Genomic DNA, 20,264 nt, shown 5'->3' with positions numbered 1-20,264 from the left:
CTTTTATTCTAGTTTACTAGTGTTAGCTTTCCCATTATAACACTTCTCTACCCAGGGCTCTCATTTTGTCACAAATGCCCCATTTGCTTCAACTACAAACTTTGTCTCCAGCTACTATGGTTGAGAGCAGCAGGATCCCCAGGTCTGCGTGTTCACCTATCCCTTATGTGAGTATCCTAATGTTAGGATGACCATCTGATTTCTAGTAATAAGGGTCAATGGATAATTCTATAAAAGTTAAAGCGGATGTTCTTGGTAAAAAAATCCTTGTTGAAGTCTATGCAGATTGTTGGCCGCAAACATTTGCTTCGTTGTATATAGAAAAAGGCCCAAAATGTATAACACCCTAGTGCACAATCCTAAAGAAAAGCTTTTTGTATGGAATGCATTAACCCAGTACTAAATAAGGGCATCACCCAATGGATGAGACTTTATACTAGTATGCACCCGTCTTCAGAGAACGCAACAGGCACATAGAAATTCAATGTGCCATTGTTAACTTATCCAGTCCCTTAAGAAGGGAAGGGACCAAAAAGTTGTTGCTGGCATGCAGGAACAATAAATATGCCTTTCTTTTCCATTACATTTCTATGTACCTGTGTGTTTTTTTTTAATAGTTATGTTGCGTATAGTCAGCACATTACAAAGCATCAGATCTGATGCACATTTTCAAATACACGTGTTTTCATGTCAGTTAAACAGGGACATTTTCTGCCACTCTTGCTCCAGACAGATCAACGGAAATAGTTTGTGTGGGAGCAGGAAAAAGCCATAATTAGAAACGGACCCTACTTCTCTAGCATGTGCATGACACTTGCTGGTTTATAAAGTTTCACTGGTTTGGATTGAGTTTCATTCATTCCAATGACAGCCTCATTCAGCAATAAGCAGTCTCCCAATTAGGCTGCGGGCCCCGCTGGCACTGACCGCGCGACGTCACCAGCTCTCCAAGCATGAGCACCGGGTGTCCTGGCTACTTTGCAAGCACGCGCGTGGGGACATGTTGAGCGCGCTTCAAATTCTCTTTTGTCTCCCCAAGCGCCAAGCTTGGGAGAGCGCGGGGACGGGACAATTTAAATTGCAGGAACTAAACTCGGCAAGCACCGCGCGCTCAGCGCTAGCGTGGACGAAACCTTATTATGTAGCAAGTCACACTCATCACAAGGCCATGTCATTCATTTGACTTGGAGTATCTCAGACACTGCCATTTATCCTGGCTGCAACGCAGTGATGAGCCGGCACAGTTTAATTAATTCATATGTTTCCACAAGTGCTCAGAATGGAGCATGCACTGTAGTTCAGTTGTTGGAACACCCGCCGGCGCCGGGTCCCCCAGACTTGGTGTGCCTGCTCAGTAGCTGCCGCCGCAGTGTCCAGCTGTGCACGCGCTGCGGCTCGCGCCTGCTCACCCCTGGACTCCGTCACCAGGGAGAGTGGGTCCCCGCGCTGTGGCGCGCGAACCTCCCTGATACCGCCCCTCCCCTTCTCGTGTTTGCTACGTTTTTCCATCTAGTGTTTACTGCGCATGGGGCGCTACGAACTCGAGTGACGCATTGCAGGTACGGAGCGACCAATCAGCGCCTTGCTCTCCCCCAAACAGAACACCGCCGTGTCAAACCCCCTTGTGCCCATCCGCCAAGGCAAAGTAGCACCCTCTCCCGTAAACCCACAGCGCCGTGGAAGGCGCGGTGTCAACTGCACCGTGTTAAACCAACCCCCCGTTGCTGTTTAGGAGTTGCGCCTCTACTTAAGCTGCTACGCCACCAGCCCTTCAAGCAGGAAGGGAGGGGTGGGGCTCGTGGCAAGCGCCATAGCTGTGGCTAAAAAAAAGGGGGAGGAGCCGGGGGCGGAGGGGGCGTGTCAGTGTGCGGCGGAGTGATCCCGGGCGGAGGGGAGGTGTTTATGAAGAGCGGTTGGCGGCGGTTAGAAATTAGTCCGAGTCGAGCTTGTGAGTGTTGAGGTTGTTTCTGTTGAGCGGCGCGCTTATTACATCCCCTTGGAAATGGTGAGTAACGCCTAGCGGCCCTCACTGCTCTGCGGGCTGTCATCTGGCTGGGGGATGCTGCAGGAAGAGCCAGCTATGCAATGCGTTACTGGCTCCTCCGGCATCGTTGGGGGGGTTGCTAACTCCCTTTTCAAGATGTCAATGCAGAGTGCACTGGGCTTTCTGGTTGCGTTTTTACTGGGGGTCACTGGGAGCTTCCTGACCGTGGAGTGTGTCCTCATTCACCCCCACCCCTCTCTCTAAATCCTGGATATATTCTTCCCATACAACGTGCGCACGTCCCCTTGATGCGTGTCGCCTTATTCTAGCTTTATTTTTTTAATAAACCGGTGTTTAAAAAGAACAGCTTAAGCACTGCGATGTCTGGGATAAACTGACGGCGCGGATTTATTTACAGTGGCCAGTGAGGATTTGTACGTTTTGAGGCAGGTCCCGCAAAGAGGAGGAATGCGCACCTGGTGCCGCAGAGATGTCTGCGCTGCGCCCTCCCTGCTCCGCCCTCAGCGCTGGCACTTTTTAATGCCATTTACAGGCTGCTGCTGCGCAGGAAACGTTCATACAAACCGTGCCAAACGGCATGTTCAATCCAGCCTCTCACTGTCTCCACTACTGCGGCGCATTTTGTTTGCATTGTGTATCCTCGTTTAACTTGTCTTAATTGCGTTACTTGAGCTGCTGCCTCGGTATCGGCAGTCATGGTGGCTGCGATTCGTTGCCGTCACTGAATGAGGTTGAGGACTATTTAATACAGTAGAAAGATATAGTTGTGGGGGTGTCACCGAGCCCCCAAGCAGCAGATCATGCATGTGTATATATCTACATATCACACGGCAGCTGGATGCAGATCCCCTCCCACGCCCTGTAAGTGACTGACATGTGAGGATCCCTGTGCATTAAGGCGATGTAGCCTAGTTATGAAATGTATGCATTGGGTCAGTGTGCTATGCTTGGATGGGAGCCACGTATTAAGACCTGGAGTGAGTTTGGGTATGAGGCGGATTTGGACTCACGCCGATGGACTAATCTCGTGTAACCACTTTTTTTTTAAAAATTTTTTTTTTGCTCTGGATTTGCTATGCACCACCAGTAGCTGCAACTAGACATTCATTCGATTTAAAGAAATAAATTGCCAGATTAACTCGAATTTCTCCCCTACCAAATGAAGTAGTATATTTATGTATCCGTTGTGAAGGGTTTTGACATTGCATTGTCGCCTTCGTACATGTAAATGAGCTGCAGTCAAACGTCTTATTTGCATAAAACACGTAGGAATCTCAAACGGAGCAGGGTTCCTTGGTTTTTCGTATTTGGTAACTTCCTCATCTAAGCCATTTTCAATCACTAGGGCCTTTATTTCCCGTCAGTGTCCAGGTGGTTAAACGCCAGGGCCATCCACGCCCTTTTTTCCGCCGTTTTTCTCCCCGGCCGAGATCCAGCTGGGAGTAGCCCTGAGGGAGGCTGCTGGATGCCGCCTATTTGTTCCCTATATTGCAGTGACTGTCAGTCGGTCTCCTCCCTAGGGCAGGGTGGGTCCAGCCGCATTGTGCTGCAGTTTCCGGTAGGAAGGGCATGTTCCTCGACCCATTAGTGCAGCCAGCAGCGAACCTCAGAGCTGTGGGGAGAGGCGGGTTAAGGTGCAATATATTGTGCGATGTAAAAAATATTCGCGTTTTTATTTTGTTTAATTGTATGTACTGTTCAATTACTTTAATGGATTGTCTGAGCGAAATGGCTTTTACATAAAAGAACCGATTTTGATGCCGAAGTCAGTGCCTTTATCAATCATAACTGCATAAGGAAATCTTAAATTCTCCCACTGACGCTTCATTTTTATAAAGTATTTTTTGCAAATTATTCGACTTTTCCTGTGCTTTAATCACCTGTTCTGTTTTATTTATTGCTGCATTTTTACCGGTAGTTGAGCTTGCTATAACAGCCTCTTGTGTAAATGACAGCCATTTTAAACTCCCCATGTTGAAACATTGTAATCCGATTTTAGTGCACAACATTAAATGTGTGCATTATTTAAGGATATGTATTGTTGCTCTTTCTAACAAAATATTTTAGTTTATGATCATGCACTATAGCAGTGTTAGTATGGTAACACTTAAACTTTCCACTTGTAGAATAAATAACTGCTACTGCTGAACCCTGGCCCTGATGGGAAACCATTGATTACATTTGTCAAAGCAGAATCTTTTTGTTTTTTTTTAGATACAGAAGATGAATTGCCACCATATTTTTTAAAATGCTTTGTTCTACACGTTGCTGTGAAAGAGATAAGGACCACCTGAACAGAAGTGGGGTGTGTCGTTTGGCATGACTTTAGTGTCCTTGCAGTAGCGCAGGAAACGCCTCTGGTTTTGTGCCAAAGGTTCCTTAATGATATTACTCTATCATTAAGAGCATTTTGTATGTGTGAGAAGACTTGTTTAAAGGAGGTGCTGCTTTTCTCCTGTGACGGAATATGTGGATTTGGTCAAATCTTGGAAGCAGTAATGGGCATGGCTCATGGTAGATTTGGGCAATAACAATTTCCCCACAACTAGATTAAGAAATGTATCCTAATAAACCTGTTGATTTTGAAGTCAAGAAATTAACTTGGTTTTACAAAACAGGGTGAGAAACCAGGGTATCCCCTGGAGCTGAACTGAATTTCAGTACACCTTTCAATTTGAAATGGTTACTTGTCAAGTTACCCATATTACTATTTTAAAGGTGATGCCTTTTTTATTTAGATTAAGAATTGATATTTTAGCACAGACTTTCATTGACTCTGCTCTTCCTCAGGTCAAGCAAATCTCTACTGAGGAAGAGTAGAACTCTCGAAAGTCTATTCTAAAATATCAGATTAATCCAAATTGCGTAATGAACATGTTTACTCACACTATCACAACTGATCCAACGCTATTAATTCTATTTAATGCTTTAAACATTATTATTTTTTTGTATAGATAGAACTGGCCAATAGAAAGCCACAACCAATGGCATTGCAGCTTCCTATTGGCCAGAGATTTGGCAGCCATTTGTTTTCTCACAGGAGTGGCATTGAAGCCTGGTAATTTCACTGGTAAGTATCTGTACCATATTGGATTACCAAACTGAAAATGGCAATTCATCTCCAGGGGACATCCAGGTTAACAGCCTGTTTAAAAAAAAATATTATATATATAAAAAAAAAAAGTGGACTGCTGGTCTTAACAAGACGGCATTAATGCTAAAGTCGGTGTGCTGCATGGTGGAGAGAACTGCAGGAATTACCACATCTCATTCAGGATTTTTCAATAAATAAAATAGGCTAGGTAACTCCCTTTCATGGCAGGGCCAAAGCCGGCAGTTTGCTTACAGTGCAAATGTCTACTGCTTATCACCTGCTTTGGCCCACCAAGTTGTCTGCATTCAGATCTCAAATGACCATGCCAACAAACACTTATACAACAAACTGGCCCTTTCACAGAAACTCTGTATAACTACAAAGTGCACAAAGCTAAACGGTTCTGAACTTTATCTATGTAACTTAAAATAATGATTGGTTATTCTTGGAGTGAACTTTTAAATTTGATTAGTTTGGGAGTAAAATAATTTTTCACTTGGTCCCTTTAACAAAGAATATTGTATAATTTAATGTGCAATTGCATTAGCCATTAACAATTGAGCCTCTTGCCATTTTAATTCATTTTCATAAAGGGGATGTTGCCTAGTAGCTGAGGTTAAAGACTTGTCCATGTTCAATCCATGTTAAATTTAGATAACAATCTATTTGTATTTACAGTATTGATCCAGCGGAAGCAAACACAAGTGAAACATTAGCCAATTATGTCATAAGGGGGAAAAAAAATTCATTCCTGGCTCCAATAATGGCTATTGGATTTCTCCCCTGTATAAACATCCTTCCTTGTTACTTATTTGGTATATCCATGTATACCTTTCTAAAGATGTCCAAGTTTTTTTAACATATCTTTTGTACTGTACCTGCCGTCAGTCTCCATGGGTAATGAATTCCAAGCCTTAACTGCCCTTACTATAAAGAACACTTTCCTTTCTTGCTGGCAATCTCCTAAAGTGGGAGTAAAGGAGATGTCCCTCCCTGTTTGCCTTTACCTGCAAGTCCCTGATCTTTATTGTATTCTTGAGATCTGATCAAAAGTATATATTTTGGTCTTGTTTGCAGCTACATTTTGTGTAATGCAAGTTGTCTCCAAGTCACAATTTAAGACTATATACATAAGGCCATAAAATACACCTTAAGTGAAATGTAAATTTGAATGCAAACTGCCTCTTGTGTACAGTTGTGTATTCGCTGGGATCTTTTTAAATATTTCTATTACTGTAGGAGTCATTCTGTTGTAGCAAAGTGGTTCTGACTTTTTTTTTCTAACTATTCAGAGAATTTTTAAATGGTCCTTGTTCCTGTATTTAAAAAAATTGTTTATGATTGAGTTCCTCTGTGATTGCTCATTTGCATTGTTTCCCAGAATCCCTAGCTGCAGTGGCAACATTGTATGCTAGGAGATAATGGTGAAAAAGCAGGGTTGCAGACCTGTGAGACATAAATGTGCTCACAAGTGGTATTTTTATTTGGCATCTCAACATACTCATTAGGGAGCTTGAATTGGTTATTCCCCATATTTGTTTTGTAAGCAGATGTTTTCAGGAATTAACTTTGTTTAAAAATAAGTACAGATCTGTATTTATGCACCCATGTGGGCGCAGTCTGCTTCTGTTATAAAGCACATCATTCCTAGTGTTGAACTTATTTCTGAACCTGACCTTACATTCATATTTTTCTTAAATTAGGATTTCCAGTTCTTTACATGTTTTTGTAAATGTTCTTATCCCTTTTGCTGTTTAGTAATTTGTTTAACTATTTAAACTGGTATTGGGGCAGTAAAAAATAAACACATTTATTGGCACGCCTTGTAAGGAAAGGTTGGCCACCCCCTGCGCTACAAGGTCTTTGGTGCTATAAGGTGACTGCCTAATAAATATGGTCTTAAATCTTGATTTTGTTTAGTCTGTCAGATCTGAAGTAGTGTGCTTGCTGTAATCTATCCAGATTGGAGATTGTTAATCCATCAGAGTTGGAACATGGTTTTTAGGCCATTTAAACTCTAGTTAAGAAAATGCACTTATTCCAAAACCATAGGACAAGTGGAGCATTGGCAAGCCATTAAGTGTGACCATAACTAAAGCTGTGCTTAAAGCTTCAGAAACAATTTGCATGCATTGTCCTCAGATGTTGCAGATCAGGTATTTTACATTGGGTGGTATTGTAGAGGCTGCATACACTTGTGAAATATATAAATGTTTATGACCAAGTCCCTTTGTGCATTACTACTTTAGGAAGGCTGCATGTCAGGCCGCCTCCAATAGAGCTAAACATGCCTAGTGTTGGTAATCAATCTACTGTTGGTTTATTACTTTGTATTTGTCTACTGGAAGTTTGACTTTGTTGCCAAACTTGAAGGCTGTGGCCTGTTGGCAGCTCTAAGGCCTCGTTCAGGGTGCTGGCTTCGGAGGGAGGGCGTGCTGCCTTGAGAAACAAAGTATTCAATTTGAATACTGGTTGTCAGGGTAGCAACCGCCCTGTCTCCGAAGCCAGGAGTTGAAGCTGACTACAGTTTCAATAAACGAAAATTTCGTTTTTTGGAGCTGCAGCAGCGTCACAGGGACCTAGGCAGCCAATGAAATCATTCTTCAGAATGATTTCATGACTGCAACTTGGATACTTACCCTGCTGTGTGTAACCCCGCCCCCTCCCCAACGCTGAAAAGTCTACTGGGGGATAAACACAGCACACTGCAGCACTGCCTCCCACCCTCCCTCCGAGTCCTGCAGCTGGCACCCTGAACGAGGCTTTAGGCCTCGTTCAGGGTGCAGGCTTCGGATTGAGGGCGTGCTGCCGTGGGACACAAAGTATTCAAATTGAATACTGGTTGTCAGGGTAGCAGCTGCCCTGTCTCCGAAGCCAGGAGTTGACACTGGCTACAGTTTCACTAAACGAAAAAATCGTTTTAAGCTGCAGCAGCGTCACTGGGACCTAAGCAGCCAATGAAATCATTCTTAAGAATGATTTCATTACTGCTGCCTCGATCCCTAACCTGCCGTCTGCAGCCCCGCCCCCTCAACTCCTGAAACAGTCTGCTGGGTATGAACACACATCGCCCAGCAAACTGCCTCCCTCCCGAACGCCCTCCCTCCAACTCCTGTCTCTGGCACCCTGAACGAGGCCTAAGACACTTAATGTTATGGGTTGAAATTAGTGCGTGAGTCAGATGCAGTATACAGTAAATAAAATGACATTTTGCAAGCGCCAACTAAGTCTCTGTATACCATACAATCTAACTTTTGGTGAGGCGCACTGATGCTGGGATTCAAACAAGTTTCACCAGCTTCAGGGGCTGACTTTTTTTTTAACTCTGCGACACTCCTTGATGCCGGTTTACTTCCTGGATTTTCAAAGATGTTGGTTTCCAGCATTCTAATAGGCAGCGCTTCCTATATGATGAACTTAAATCCCCAGGAGAAAGAAGCCAGTAGTCAACACTGAACTTCACCTGTGTCTCTGAAACTAAGGATACCCACAACTGAAAAGAACTGCTCAACTCACAGGATCACCAGATTGCTTTTCCGCATTTATAGTAGCAATCTGTCTCCCTAACCCCAGACCAATGTTTTGCCAACTTTCAATCTGCCCTCAATACCAGTTAATGTTTCATCTATTGCCCCCTTCAGATGTCTATAAGCTTTGTAGAATGTAGTAATTCTGTATCAGCTTGAACTAGAAAACATTCTTCTGCAATTTGCAAGTAATTTGTTGCTTGTACTTATCACACCACGCATGGGCAGTACTGGTGGAAAAGTTGGAAGTTAAAACACACAGCTCTGCAACACTTGTGTAATATTAGAACAGTTATCCGTTAGGCAGAATGCAGAAACTAGGTCTTTTTATAGATATTCTGTTGCAATAAGTCTGGAACTGGGGCAGACAATGGTAAAGCATTATAAAAATGTTTACATTAGACTTAACATTTTGACTTTGTAGTCCTTCACTATAATAGTAGGCCTAATCAATTTAAAATATTGCCTTTAAGTCATACAATGGTAGAACAGTTGCCACTTTGCTATTCCCAGAATGTACCAGGTATTTTAGACTGAACATGGCAAGGCAGCCCATGAATCATGGCAGCCTGGCACTCCAGTGGCTGCATTATGCCCTTTCACTGCTCATTTTCCTGGCGAGGTCTGGTTTCTGCACTCTGGAGTGCAAAAGGCAACCTGACAAGCAGGTAAATGGAAGATGATGACTTGACTTCTGTTGCTGTGGTTGCTCAGATGCAGGCCATGAGATTGTGATGTGCCAGAGGGCACAGCCAGCCCCTTTATCTCCCAAAGGGCTACATAATAAGGCCTAAATATCAGAATAAACAATTGCCTTGCATAAAATGCCCTGCCTTCCCATAGATCTGTGACTGCACACAAATGCCACCATCATTGATGTTTAGAAGAACCACATGTTTGAAGAGGAATTGGAATATGCAACTTTATTTTTTTTTTTCTCCTCCCCTCCAGGAGGCATAATGTGTCCTTGCAAGATAATTAATTTTCTTAGAAGCAAAATTGGCACACTTGGCTCTACTGCAATTACACATTTTTCAGAGGGGAACTTCACTGGATTTGGTATGAGTCGGCTATCTGAGGGTTTTTTTGTGCATTCTCCTAGTTTACTACAAACCTTTCTTTCAAAAATTGAATTGTTTTAGGGAAACAATCTTTAACCATGTGAATTGCAAAGATTTGGCTGCTATAACTTTGAAAATGAATTACAAGTAGAATTTTACAAGCCCCTACAGTGGTGTTTTCAGTGACTGGTTTTTATTTTGTATATATATATATTTTTCCTCCACCCCCTCTTAAAATACAAGAATTATTTCCAGAACAAATACAAATATGGGGAGGGGGAAACGCAGTGCAAACACTTGCTGAATTCAATAACATCAGACACAAGGGAGCAGCCGCAGGAAATACAATATTTTCCGGGTCTCAGGTGATGGTCTGTAAATACAAACTTTAAAACAGGTTTTAAAATTCCTTGGGTGTTGTATAAAGAAATTACGTGTTCACACTTCAGATTGTAATTTTTTTTTTTTTTAACTTAACACTATAGATTAAACACAACTGCATGTGGTGACTAATATATGACCTGGTTGACATAGTAATGCTACACTAACCTTTTTTTATTTATTGTTAGATGAATGATGTTCCATGTGGTAGTCTGCAATCACCCTGCATTGCTTTTCTACTAGTGTATAGCCTGCAAGAAATGCATTTCCTTTTAAAAATAACAAAGCAATGCTAACTTATTTTTATTTATTTTTTCCCATCTAGGCTGACCAACTTACAGAGGAGCAGATTGCAGGTAATATTTAATACTCTAATTCTCCCAACAGCTGAATATTTGAGTACTTGTATTCATTGGACAATAGACTGTAATTCTAATGCATATAGAATACATATGCTGTATATTTGTGAATAAACAATTTTTCAGCGCTAAATGGGCCACACTAGTTAACGTGTATGTATTTATAAAATGGTCATAACTACTTTGCAGTCACTGACGCACTTTCTTTCCTTCATCTGATGGAGATCTAAAGAACCATTTGAATGGTGGTGCGTTGTAATTTTGTGTTGCATAGCATGGGAAAAAGAAATCCCATGACTCCATTTTGTTAATAGTTTGTTTTATAGTCCAATATATGAAAAGGCAAGTGGTATATGCCAGGGATGCGTAAACTGGGGATAAGATTTTCATGTGCAATTGTGGAGGCCCTGTGCTCTTCACCAAGGCATTTAAATTAGATGCCAGGTGTTCGCGTGAGGCCTCTGCAACTTCCCTTACCTTGTCTTCGGTGACATGTTGCCATGGCAACATGATAGCACGTGACCCCACAGTGTCATTTGATGCTGAAGACAAGGTAATGGGGGATGCAGCAGGGAACGTTTGCTTTTTGTTTTTGTTTGTGGTGTAACTTCTCCACCAATGGCAAGTGACCTGTGATCATTTAGAAGCACTTGGTCTCCAAACCACCTAAGCAATTACAGCTTCTGTAGATTGTAATGACCTATTCACTATAATATACCGCTAGTAATTTATTACATTTAACTTGCATCAATTTCTCATGGTAATATGACTTAATGTAATCTTGTCATGGATGATAAATAATTACAGCAGAGACTTTTGACCTTGTACATTTATTTTCAGTGGTCAATTTTCTGTAGGTTTATCACCTGACTTCTAACGAGTGATTTTGATTAAAACCTTTATTTTAAACCATTTAGTTGTGTTTTATTTGCATTATATAATCATGGAATTTGCAAAACTACTTGCAGTTGGACATTTTGCAATGTTGTAATTGTTTACAATATGGAGATTAGTGTATACATGACTGACTTCACTAGTTAACTGACTGGTATTGCACTTCTCACCATATCATTTTTAGGTTGTTGGACACGTGTTTTTTTTTTTTTTTTTTTTTTTAACACCCCAGCTGTATCTAGGGTATTGTAGAACTAGCTACTATTGAGCGTTTTCTCCTTACAACTTCATATGGCATCAATGACTATTTGAAATGACCTAATTTAAATCTCTGGTCACACTAGCAGTTATTCAGCTTAATTTCACTAGCGGTGTATGTAGAATGATGTTCTGCATAAGCAAGCTTTGTGGGAATGCTCTTGTACTGTACTCAGGCTAAGCACTTTTCTCTTTGTACAGAGTTCAAAGAAGCCTTCTCATTATTTGACAAGGATGGTGATGGTACGATCACAACAAAGGAGCTTGGGACAGTTATGAGGTCGCTTGGACAAAACCCCACAGAAGCAGAATTGCAGGATATGATCAATGAAGTAGATGCTGATGGTAATGTTTCTATATATACACATTATTTTCCAACTTCCCCAATTCAATATTTGTATGAGGGCTATATTTAGTTTGCAGGTAACATTTTTGTTTTCATTCTGTCCAGGCAATGGAACAATTGACTTCCCAGAATTTTTGACTATGATGGCTAGAAAAATGAAAGATACAGATAGTGAAGAAGAAATCAGAGAAGCATTCCGTGTTTTTGACAAGGTATGAATGTAATTTTAGCTTGCAAAGTTTTTCACCTGTACATAGACCGCAATAAGCAAATTGGTGTGTTGACTGACTTGGTTTCTACCAATACTCGCAGGCTTTACATTTGTGTAATTTGGAATTTAAAGTTTTGAGTTGTCACTGTTTACATCTTTCTAGGCCCCAATACATAGTTTGTGGCTTGACCGCTAAACTTCCCATTTTTACTCCATGGGTAGAATTAATAAAAGTGCAATACATTGTGAATAGTTTTTGCAGTCACATCTCATGTTCTTAAATGGACTCCATTTGAAGTGCCAACTGCCAAACTTTTATTTGTCTAGAGGACACAGACCTTGAACTATATGGTAACACGCATCTTGCACCCTGAACAAACTTGGGAATGTGTGCATGACACTACACAATTGAATGTGCAATGTTCATGACTGTCTTCTCCAACCTTCTCCAATTACATGTACTCTTCATGCTTATACCAAATTTCATGGTGCCTAAATCTGAAGACCTGAGTCTATTATGTGTTTGTTTGTTTTTTGTTTTTTTTAGAATGCAAATTATCACTGCTGTTAAATGTAGTGAGGTAATGTCGCGTTAAAGATGCACCAACTTCTATTTGGATAGGGCAGCAGAAAATAATTGCCCATTCAAACAATCGTAACATGTATTGTATGTCTTTATTTATATAGTGCCAAAAGTGTACTCGGCGCTTCACAAAGAATACAGTACAGGAAATTTTAAAAATTACAATAAGTGCGGCAAAAATCAGACAATGGGAAAGGAAATCCCTGCCCCGAAGAGCTTACAATCTAACATATATTCCTCTAATCAAAACTTGTGCATTTTGCAGCAGAATGTGGCTTTGTCAGGAAATGATTAGTTTGACTAGAACATGCTGTTGTGAAATGTGTTGGAAAAAAATTGGGTGGGGGGGAGAAGAAATTAAGAAATACATTTTAAGATTCCTTGGATGTTTAATTGTGCTGCTTTCCTTGTGACCGATAAAAGGAAGTGTTTGGAAGCTGAGTTGTAGTTTGACTGCTGTTAACACTTCATTTTTAGCTACCAATGCTTTGAAGGCAAAGCAAGCCTGAATACACATTGCTTGGTAATGATACCGTTTTCTGTTTGCAAGATTTTTAAAGCTATAGTTTGCTTTATTGGCTGACATTCCATAATCTTCGCTGTCTAAAGAAAATCTAGTTAAGTGGTGTGACATTTTGAACTCTTGGCATGAAAGTAGAAGTGACTATTTCAATATGCCACACCTGCAGAAAGCACTCAACTGGTAGTTTTTTTTTTTTTTCCCCCTCCCCTTAACATGCATTCGCGTGGCAATAAGATTACTATGTAGGTCTGTGTGGTAATCTCATACACCTACTGTAGACAGCAGATGCCAACACTACATGAGTTTTTTTTAGACTGGATTGACTAAACGTTGGTCCTTGTGAAATAGATGGCAGGCTTGGTTTGTGGGTACCCACTATTATCTAAGTGGCCTAACTTTTTTTTTTTTTTTTCTTCTTAGGATGGCAATGGTTATATAAGTGCTGCAGAACTCCGTCACGTGATGACAAATCTTGGTGAGAAGTTAACAGATGAAGAAGTCGATGAAATGATCAGGGAAGCAGATATTGATGGGGATGGTCAAGTAAATTATGAAGGTACGTCTTTGTTTATCCATACAGGTTGATAAAATAGCAGTGTATTGATTGGATAACCCTGAATTCTCTGGATAATCCTGAATAAAAAAGTTTATGAATTGAACTGAAAAAAGCAATTGAAGCTGATCTATAACATTCAGCAAGGTAGATTAGGACAAAAGAGCATTTTGATTTTGCAGTTGCCCCTTCTACCAGGAAGGCTTATAACTGTATATTTTGCAATACAGTTGTATACTGCAATTTGGGTTTTAAAACGCCACTCATAACTGATTTAGTTATAAAAATGTTAAACCGCTTTCAGTCCCTATGTTTCATTTTGCCATTTCTTTCTCTTCTAGAGTTTGTACAAATGATGACAGCAAAGTGAAGATTGTACAGAATGTGTTAAATTTCTTGTACAAAAAATGTTTATTTGCCTTTCTTTGTTTGTAACTTATCTGTAAAATGTTTCCCCTTACTGTCAAAATTGCATGTATAGTAATTTAGAATTCCATTCATGTTCCCCATCTTACTGTCTTTTTTTTTTTATATTTTGTTTTCCTTAAAGTTGATCAAGTAACAAATGTTGCATGTGGCTTACTCTGGATTTTATCTAAGCCCTTTATGCACATCTAAGAGCTAGATGAATTTTGGTCAAACGAGGGAACATCTGGGTTATACCTGTTTCTTAAAGTTGGATTTCTTCAAGTAACTACACTGCTTGTTGGAACGTGGAATAAACAACTAAAGAATGGATAGTTAACAATATTAAACTTGTTGCACTAATGCAAAATGGGTGTATCCAGGTACTTGTCTCGTACACTTAATTTTCTTTTCTTTACTGCAGTCCTGTGTACGGAACATTACTATGCTTTTTAACTACTTTCACTGTGGTGGGGCCTGCAGTGCTTTACCCTGCAGTGAGTTGCAAGCCCTTCCACCAGTAAAAAGGTTTACTTTTGTTTAGCCACTTTCCAGAAGAACCTGCTTACGGCACAATTCGCCTCAAATCCATTCCAAGTTGTATATTTGTTTTCCAATAAAAAAACAATTTATTATGGCTTCCTTTACTGTGTTATTTAGGTGCTTTTATTTTAAAGATTAAAGGACACAAACCACTGTTGCCACTTCAGAGATGTCAAATTTTTTTTTTTTTTTTTTTTGTAGCGGTGTACAGCAAAGATTTTGTTGTGCTCTGTGCTTCTCATACTAGTCCAGTGGTATTCAACCTTTTGTTTAGGGAACCCCAGAATGCAGCTGATTCTGGGGAACCCCAACCCACTCCCCATCTTGTCAGCCTGTCTCTATCCCCCCACATGATCTTACCTAATCCTTCCCCTCCCTGTCAGCTGGAAGTTGACATGAGCAGGCAGAGAAATAATGGCAATAACCTAGGGTGCTGCAGGGTCACTATAAGGGATGCTGCCGAGCCTGGGACAGCTGGGAGTTGTTCCAGCTCTCCCCCTTGGCTGTGGAACCCTATTGAAAATTGCTGAGGCATTCCTGCAGAGCAGAATTTAATTGGGGGAAATGGTCAGGGTTTTTCCTCTGAGAAGCAATAGTTGAGCTTTACAATTGACATCATAAATGTGATACTAGGTTGGTTAGTTTTTGATGCATTACACGGTTCATTAGTGCTTTTGACTATCCAGCAGAATTTAGTGCAGCTGTTGGCTACTAGTTTACTGCAATAATTGCAAGCTACTTCAGTGCAGCAACAACACTAATCTGCCAGTTGGGCCCATGTACAGTCTGAGGCTGTAAGGATTTTGTGAAATGTTTCACACTGAAAATATACACCTTGACAATCTGTATAAATGTAGCTGTTCTAGGGAGTCCAACTTGGTAAATCCTCTGTTTACCTATGGTCCGTCTGCCATCGTTTAGTTAATTGTATTCCTTTTTCTGAATACTTGATTGTGCCAAGTACAGCTAGCTTCCTAGAACACAAGCCAATTGAACTGTTTCATGAGAGGGCCAAGTGTCACGGGTTTATCAACACTTATAGTGGGATCGTATGATTGAGCAAAACAAGAAGGTAAAATAAATTGTCTTATTTCAGGAAAAGACATACAATGTAAAACAATTTACACTAAATACTCTTCCTTTGGAAATCTAGAGTAATACAAACTGACTTTCCTAGTTGTAGGGGCTTTTGACCAAGCTTACCCTAGTAATTGTTGCAAAACAATCCAGGCAGCTTTTCCTTCAAGTAGCCTCTTCCTGCTGGAGACTTGTAACTGGACACTTAGCCTCTGAGAATTTTAGATGACTTACACATAGAGCTTGGAATTCTTGGAACACATTGAATCACACCTCTGGGATGGTGACTAGCTGTTTTACACACTTTGGGACAGGCAGTCTCGCAGCTTGTCCACAACCCCCCACGTGGGAATTTCATCGCTGACCAATTACACTTTGCCAGGTTTGTGAAAGCTGGCACCTATGGCTTCAGAAAAGTAAGAGGGCATGTGCACAGATCGCCATCTTGCTCACTATTCTAAGCCACCCGCAGGCTCCATGCCCGAAAGTCTGGGGCAGGTGACAACTGGCCAGGATAGCTTGCCTTCATCCCAGGATGCTAGAACTTAACTTGGCTATCCTGCCCACCTTGCTGCTCACACTTATGACACAAGTGTTACTTTGATCTATGGGACTTCCAGGAGATGACCTGGCACCAAAACCTGGGGTGGCCAGGAGTTCTCCTTTGGTCCTGAGATTAAAAGACCATGCATTGTTACATGTATAAAGTAAAACATATTTTCTTAACACTGCTGCTTAATAAAATATCCTTCTATACACGCTTCTGTTAAAATGTTACAGCCTTTTGGTGTAGTGAGTGTAAGCTAACCTGCTTCCTTTACTCTAGTCTATATCCCTTACACACTGCGAGGCAACACATGGGTCCAAAAGCTAACACTCCCAAGACACAAACACAGTTATGGGGCAACCAAGTGGGCTTAACATTTACTAGTGAGAATGGTTACCATCACACTTCTCCCCCTCAAAGTGAGGTATTTGTGATAACCACCTCAGACTCTTGAGGTTTTGTCTGGACAGTCATCAGCATTTCCAAGCTTGCTGCCTTATGTTGGATGGTAAAGTGAAATTCTTGCAGAGCAAGACTCCAACGAAGCAGTTTGACATTCTCTCTGGATACCCGTTGTAGCCAACTCGAAGGTCTGTGATCACGTTGAATGGGCGACCGTATAAATAGGGGTGTAGTTTGTGTAGTCAATACAATTGCCAGACTTTTTTTTTTCTTCACTAGCATAAGCCACTTCTCTGGGCAGCAGTTTTCTGCTTGGGTACACCACATGATGCTCTCCCACACTTGGCTGAGCACAGCACCGATGCCATAGTCCAAGACATCAGTCTGCACCAAAACGTTTTTTTTTTTAACTAGTCTGGTGCTGTCTTTAGTAATGCGACGTCATAGGCGGGAGATCAGACTACCAGAACTGAGTCGCTTCTGTGTCAAGGGTTTAGCTACAGTGCTGTACTGTGGGACAAACTTCCTATAGTAGCCAGCGGGGCCTAAGAAAGCCATCACTTGGTTTTGGGAACGGGCCACTGGACTCACCGCAGCTTTAGCTGGCTCAGGTTTAAGATACATCCGCCCACCCGGTGCCCTAGGTACAATACCTCTGCCATCCCGACTAAGCACTTGGTGGGTTGCACTGTAAGACCGGCTTCCCTAATTCCTGCTACATACACTAGAGGTGAGTCCCATGAATGATTAAACACAGCAATATTATGCAAGTATACCTTTGCATCAGTTCCAGTACCCTACTGACCAGGTGTTGGAAGGTAACCAGGTCATTCCTTAGCACAAATGGCATCAGCAAACATGCATAGAGACCACCGGGAATGATAAATACTGACCTCCCTATCCTCCTGGGTCTGGGATTTGCCAACACCCTTTGGACAAACCCCTGGTTGTCAGATACCTTGCCCCCTGCGAGGTCATTGACCAGCTCTTCCATGCGGGACATGGGATCAGTATCTGACACCATCTGAGCATTAAGCTGCCAGTAGTCCACACAACCAGGTGGTTTGGCCCTTCACAGGTACCAGGACTACCGGACAAGCCCAAGTGGCTCTGAGATGGTACTATTACCCCTAAGTCCAGCATCTCTTCCACTTCCCTCTCTATACTCCCTTTTACCTCTGCTGATACTGGTTTGGCATGCTTACGCAGAGGTCTCTAATCACCAGTCTCCACTGGATGATCTGGGATATGTGTTCTGCCCAGCTTACCCTGAAACAACCCTATGTTGCTCTAGCATAATGTTTGCTTGCACATGGTCTGTGCACTGCGCTGGGACCCTATCCCTATGCTCCACTGTGCCCCCCTGCCTATATTCCCCTAGGAGGTCAGGCAGAGCATTGCTCGCTGGCTCCCCCATCAGTGGACTACAAATAGCCAGCACAGATGCCACACTGTAAAATACTCAAACATTATAAGCCCTATTTCTCTCTTACCATCTTCCTGTACAATGTAGTTGCACGCATTCATCTTCCTGATAACCGGGTACGGTCCAGACCAGGCAGCCCTTAATTTGTTCTGCTGAGTGGGCTTCAGAACAATTACCTGCTGTCCTGGGATGAATGATCTGCTGGGGGCATTGTAGTCACATCAAGTCTGCTGCTTGGTCTGAGCCTCCCTGAGATTAGCCTGTGCTAACCCCATAAGCATTTCCAACCGGTCTCAAGAGTTACCACATACCGCAGCACAGAAGCATCAGTATTGGTAGCCTCCCCTTCCCACCCCTCACGGAGTAAGTCAAGAGGTTCCCAGACCCTGCGATCATATAGCAGCTTGAAGGGAGAGACCCTGATAGATTCTTGCAGTACCTCGATATGCAAACAGCAAGTGCTGTTAATTTATCTCCCACTCTGTTCCTTCAACCTCTATACCTGCTCGAAGCATCCGCTTCAGGGTCCCACTGAACCTCTCACCTAAACCGTTTGTTTGGGGGTGATAAGGAGTCGTGCGCTGGTGCTTCACCCTACACGCATCCCAGAGACCCTGTAACAATTCACAAATTAATTGTGACCCTTGATCAGTTCAAATCTCACTAGGGCAACCTAATCTAGTGAAAATGTCTTAACAATGCTTCTGCACCTGCCCTAGCATTGATAGTGGAAAATGCCACAACCTCTAGGGTCCTGGGTAGAAAAATCTACCCCCCGGGTATGTAACACTTGGCAGACAAGCTGGGGATTATGGGGGTCCCACTATGTCTATAGCTACCCCTGGGAAAGGTTCCCCAATTACCTGTAACTGGTTCATGGTTGCCATCACATGCCTTACCCACCCGCTGGCAGGCATCACAGGACCGGCAGAAATCTGCCACAGGCCCTGATGCCCCCGGCCAGTAGTAACGCTGCAACAGCCGGGCTCTTGTCCGAGTGACCCCCTGATGCCCTGCTAGTGGTATGGAGTGGGCTACCTATAATAACTGTTGCCTATACTCCCTGGGTACTACTAACTATTGTCTACCAGTCCAGACTATCTAACCCGGTAGACACCTGCTCTCTTTATAAGAGCCTGCGGTGCCATAGAAAATGTTCTGACCCACTGCCCGAGTTAGACTCGGACGCCTGGAGCCTCATGCCCTCTATAAGCTGGGGTCAGACTTCACCGCATCCCTAAACTGTCCCTAATTCTGGCCACCCCCTCTTGGTCTCTAAGTCGGGGGAAACGGGGAAAGATAAAGGGGAAGGTAAGTCAGTACATTGTCGCGACTCAGTCTGGCTTACCTGAATGGTCTTCGAAGAGACCGCTGGAACTGTTGGTCCCAACTGCAGGGGGACAGCGGGTTCTGCAGGTGTGATCCCTGCAGATTGGCTTCTGGTGTACGCTGCACAAGAAGCCAGATCCGCTGTAAACACAGGTTACATGCCCCAGGTCATTGCCAAGTAGGACCTCAGCATCTAACCCGGGCAATACCCCCACATCCCTCATGCCACGTCCGGCCCCCCAATCCAAAAAGACCCGGGCAACCTGGATGGACCGCAGTCCGTCTGGCATGGTCATTTGCATCCTGGCGCCCGGGAGCAAATCCTCTGGCCGGACCATATCAGGTCAGACCAGGTTAACAGTGGCACCGGAGTCGAGCAAGCAGTCCGCTTGGCAATCTCCGATGGTCACTCTCCGCAGATGTTTCTGCTGGACATCGTTGCATTGCAACCCGACCGGTGCAACCTGATGTCCTCCCGTCTCCGCTGCTGGTTCCTTGGTGTCAAGCACAGATCTCTCTGCGGTCGTCCCTTGCTGGGTTGATTCCACGGCTGGACTTGACTCCTCTGTGTGTGCCAGCCGCACACGGGCGACTTGCCTCGCAGCTGGAGAACGTTGCCCCTGATGGGGTTCACCAGACTTTTGACGTTCCGGTCAGTCTGGTCTGATGTGTGACCCACTTTGCTGTGACCCACATCGCCTCTCATGCTTAAACGCTGCAACTTTGGGTGCACTGACCTC

General features: G+C 42.8%; 1 protein-coding gene across 1 annotated transcript; it reads left to right on the top strand.

The window, feature by feature from the left end:
- Positions 1-1,850: 1,850 nt before the first annotated feature.
- CALM2 (calmodulin 2) lies at positions 1,851-14,837 on the top strand. Its single transcript, XM_075595820.1, has 6 exons — positions 1,851-2,005; positions 10,394-10,424; positions 11,781-11,924; positions 12,031-12,137; positions 13,663-13,798; positions 14,137-14,837. The coding sequence occupies exons 1-6, from the start codon at positions 2,003-2,005 to the stop codon at positions 14,163-14,165; spliced, it is 450 nt and encodes a 149-aa protein (XP_075451935.1). The 5' UTR covers positions 1,851-2,002; the 3' UTR covers positions 14,166-14,837.
- Positions 14,838-20,264: the final 5,427 nt, after the last annotated feature.

Source organism: Ascaphus truei, chromosome 4, assembly GCF_040206685.1.
Source record: "Ascaphus truei isolate aAscTru1 chromosome 4, aAscTru1.hap1, whole genome shotgun sequence".
Lineage (NCBI taxonomy): Eukaryota > Metazoa > Chordata > Amphibia > Anura > Ascaphidae > Ascaphus > Ascaphus truei.
The sequence above is the reverse complement of the archived record's forward strand: the minus strand, read 5'-3'. Positions and strand labels throughout refer to the sequence as shown.

What these genes read in the sequence shown, in the direction of transcription:
- CALM2 (XM_075595820.1), top strand. An exon ending in CATTCCGTGTTTTTGACAAG is followed by an intron (nt 12,138 to 13,662) that starts GTATGAATGTAA and finishes TTTTCTTCTTAG; the next exon opens with GATGGCAATGGTTATATAAG. An exon ending in TGGTCAAGTAAATTATGAAG is followed by an intron (nt 13,799 to 14,136) that starts GTACGTCTTTGT and finishes TTTCTCTTCTAG; the next exon opens with AGTTTGTACAAATGATGACA.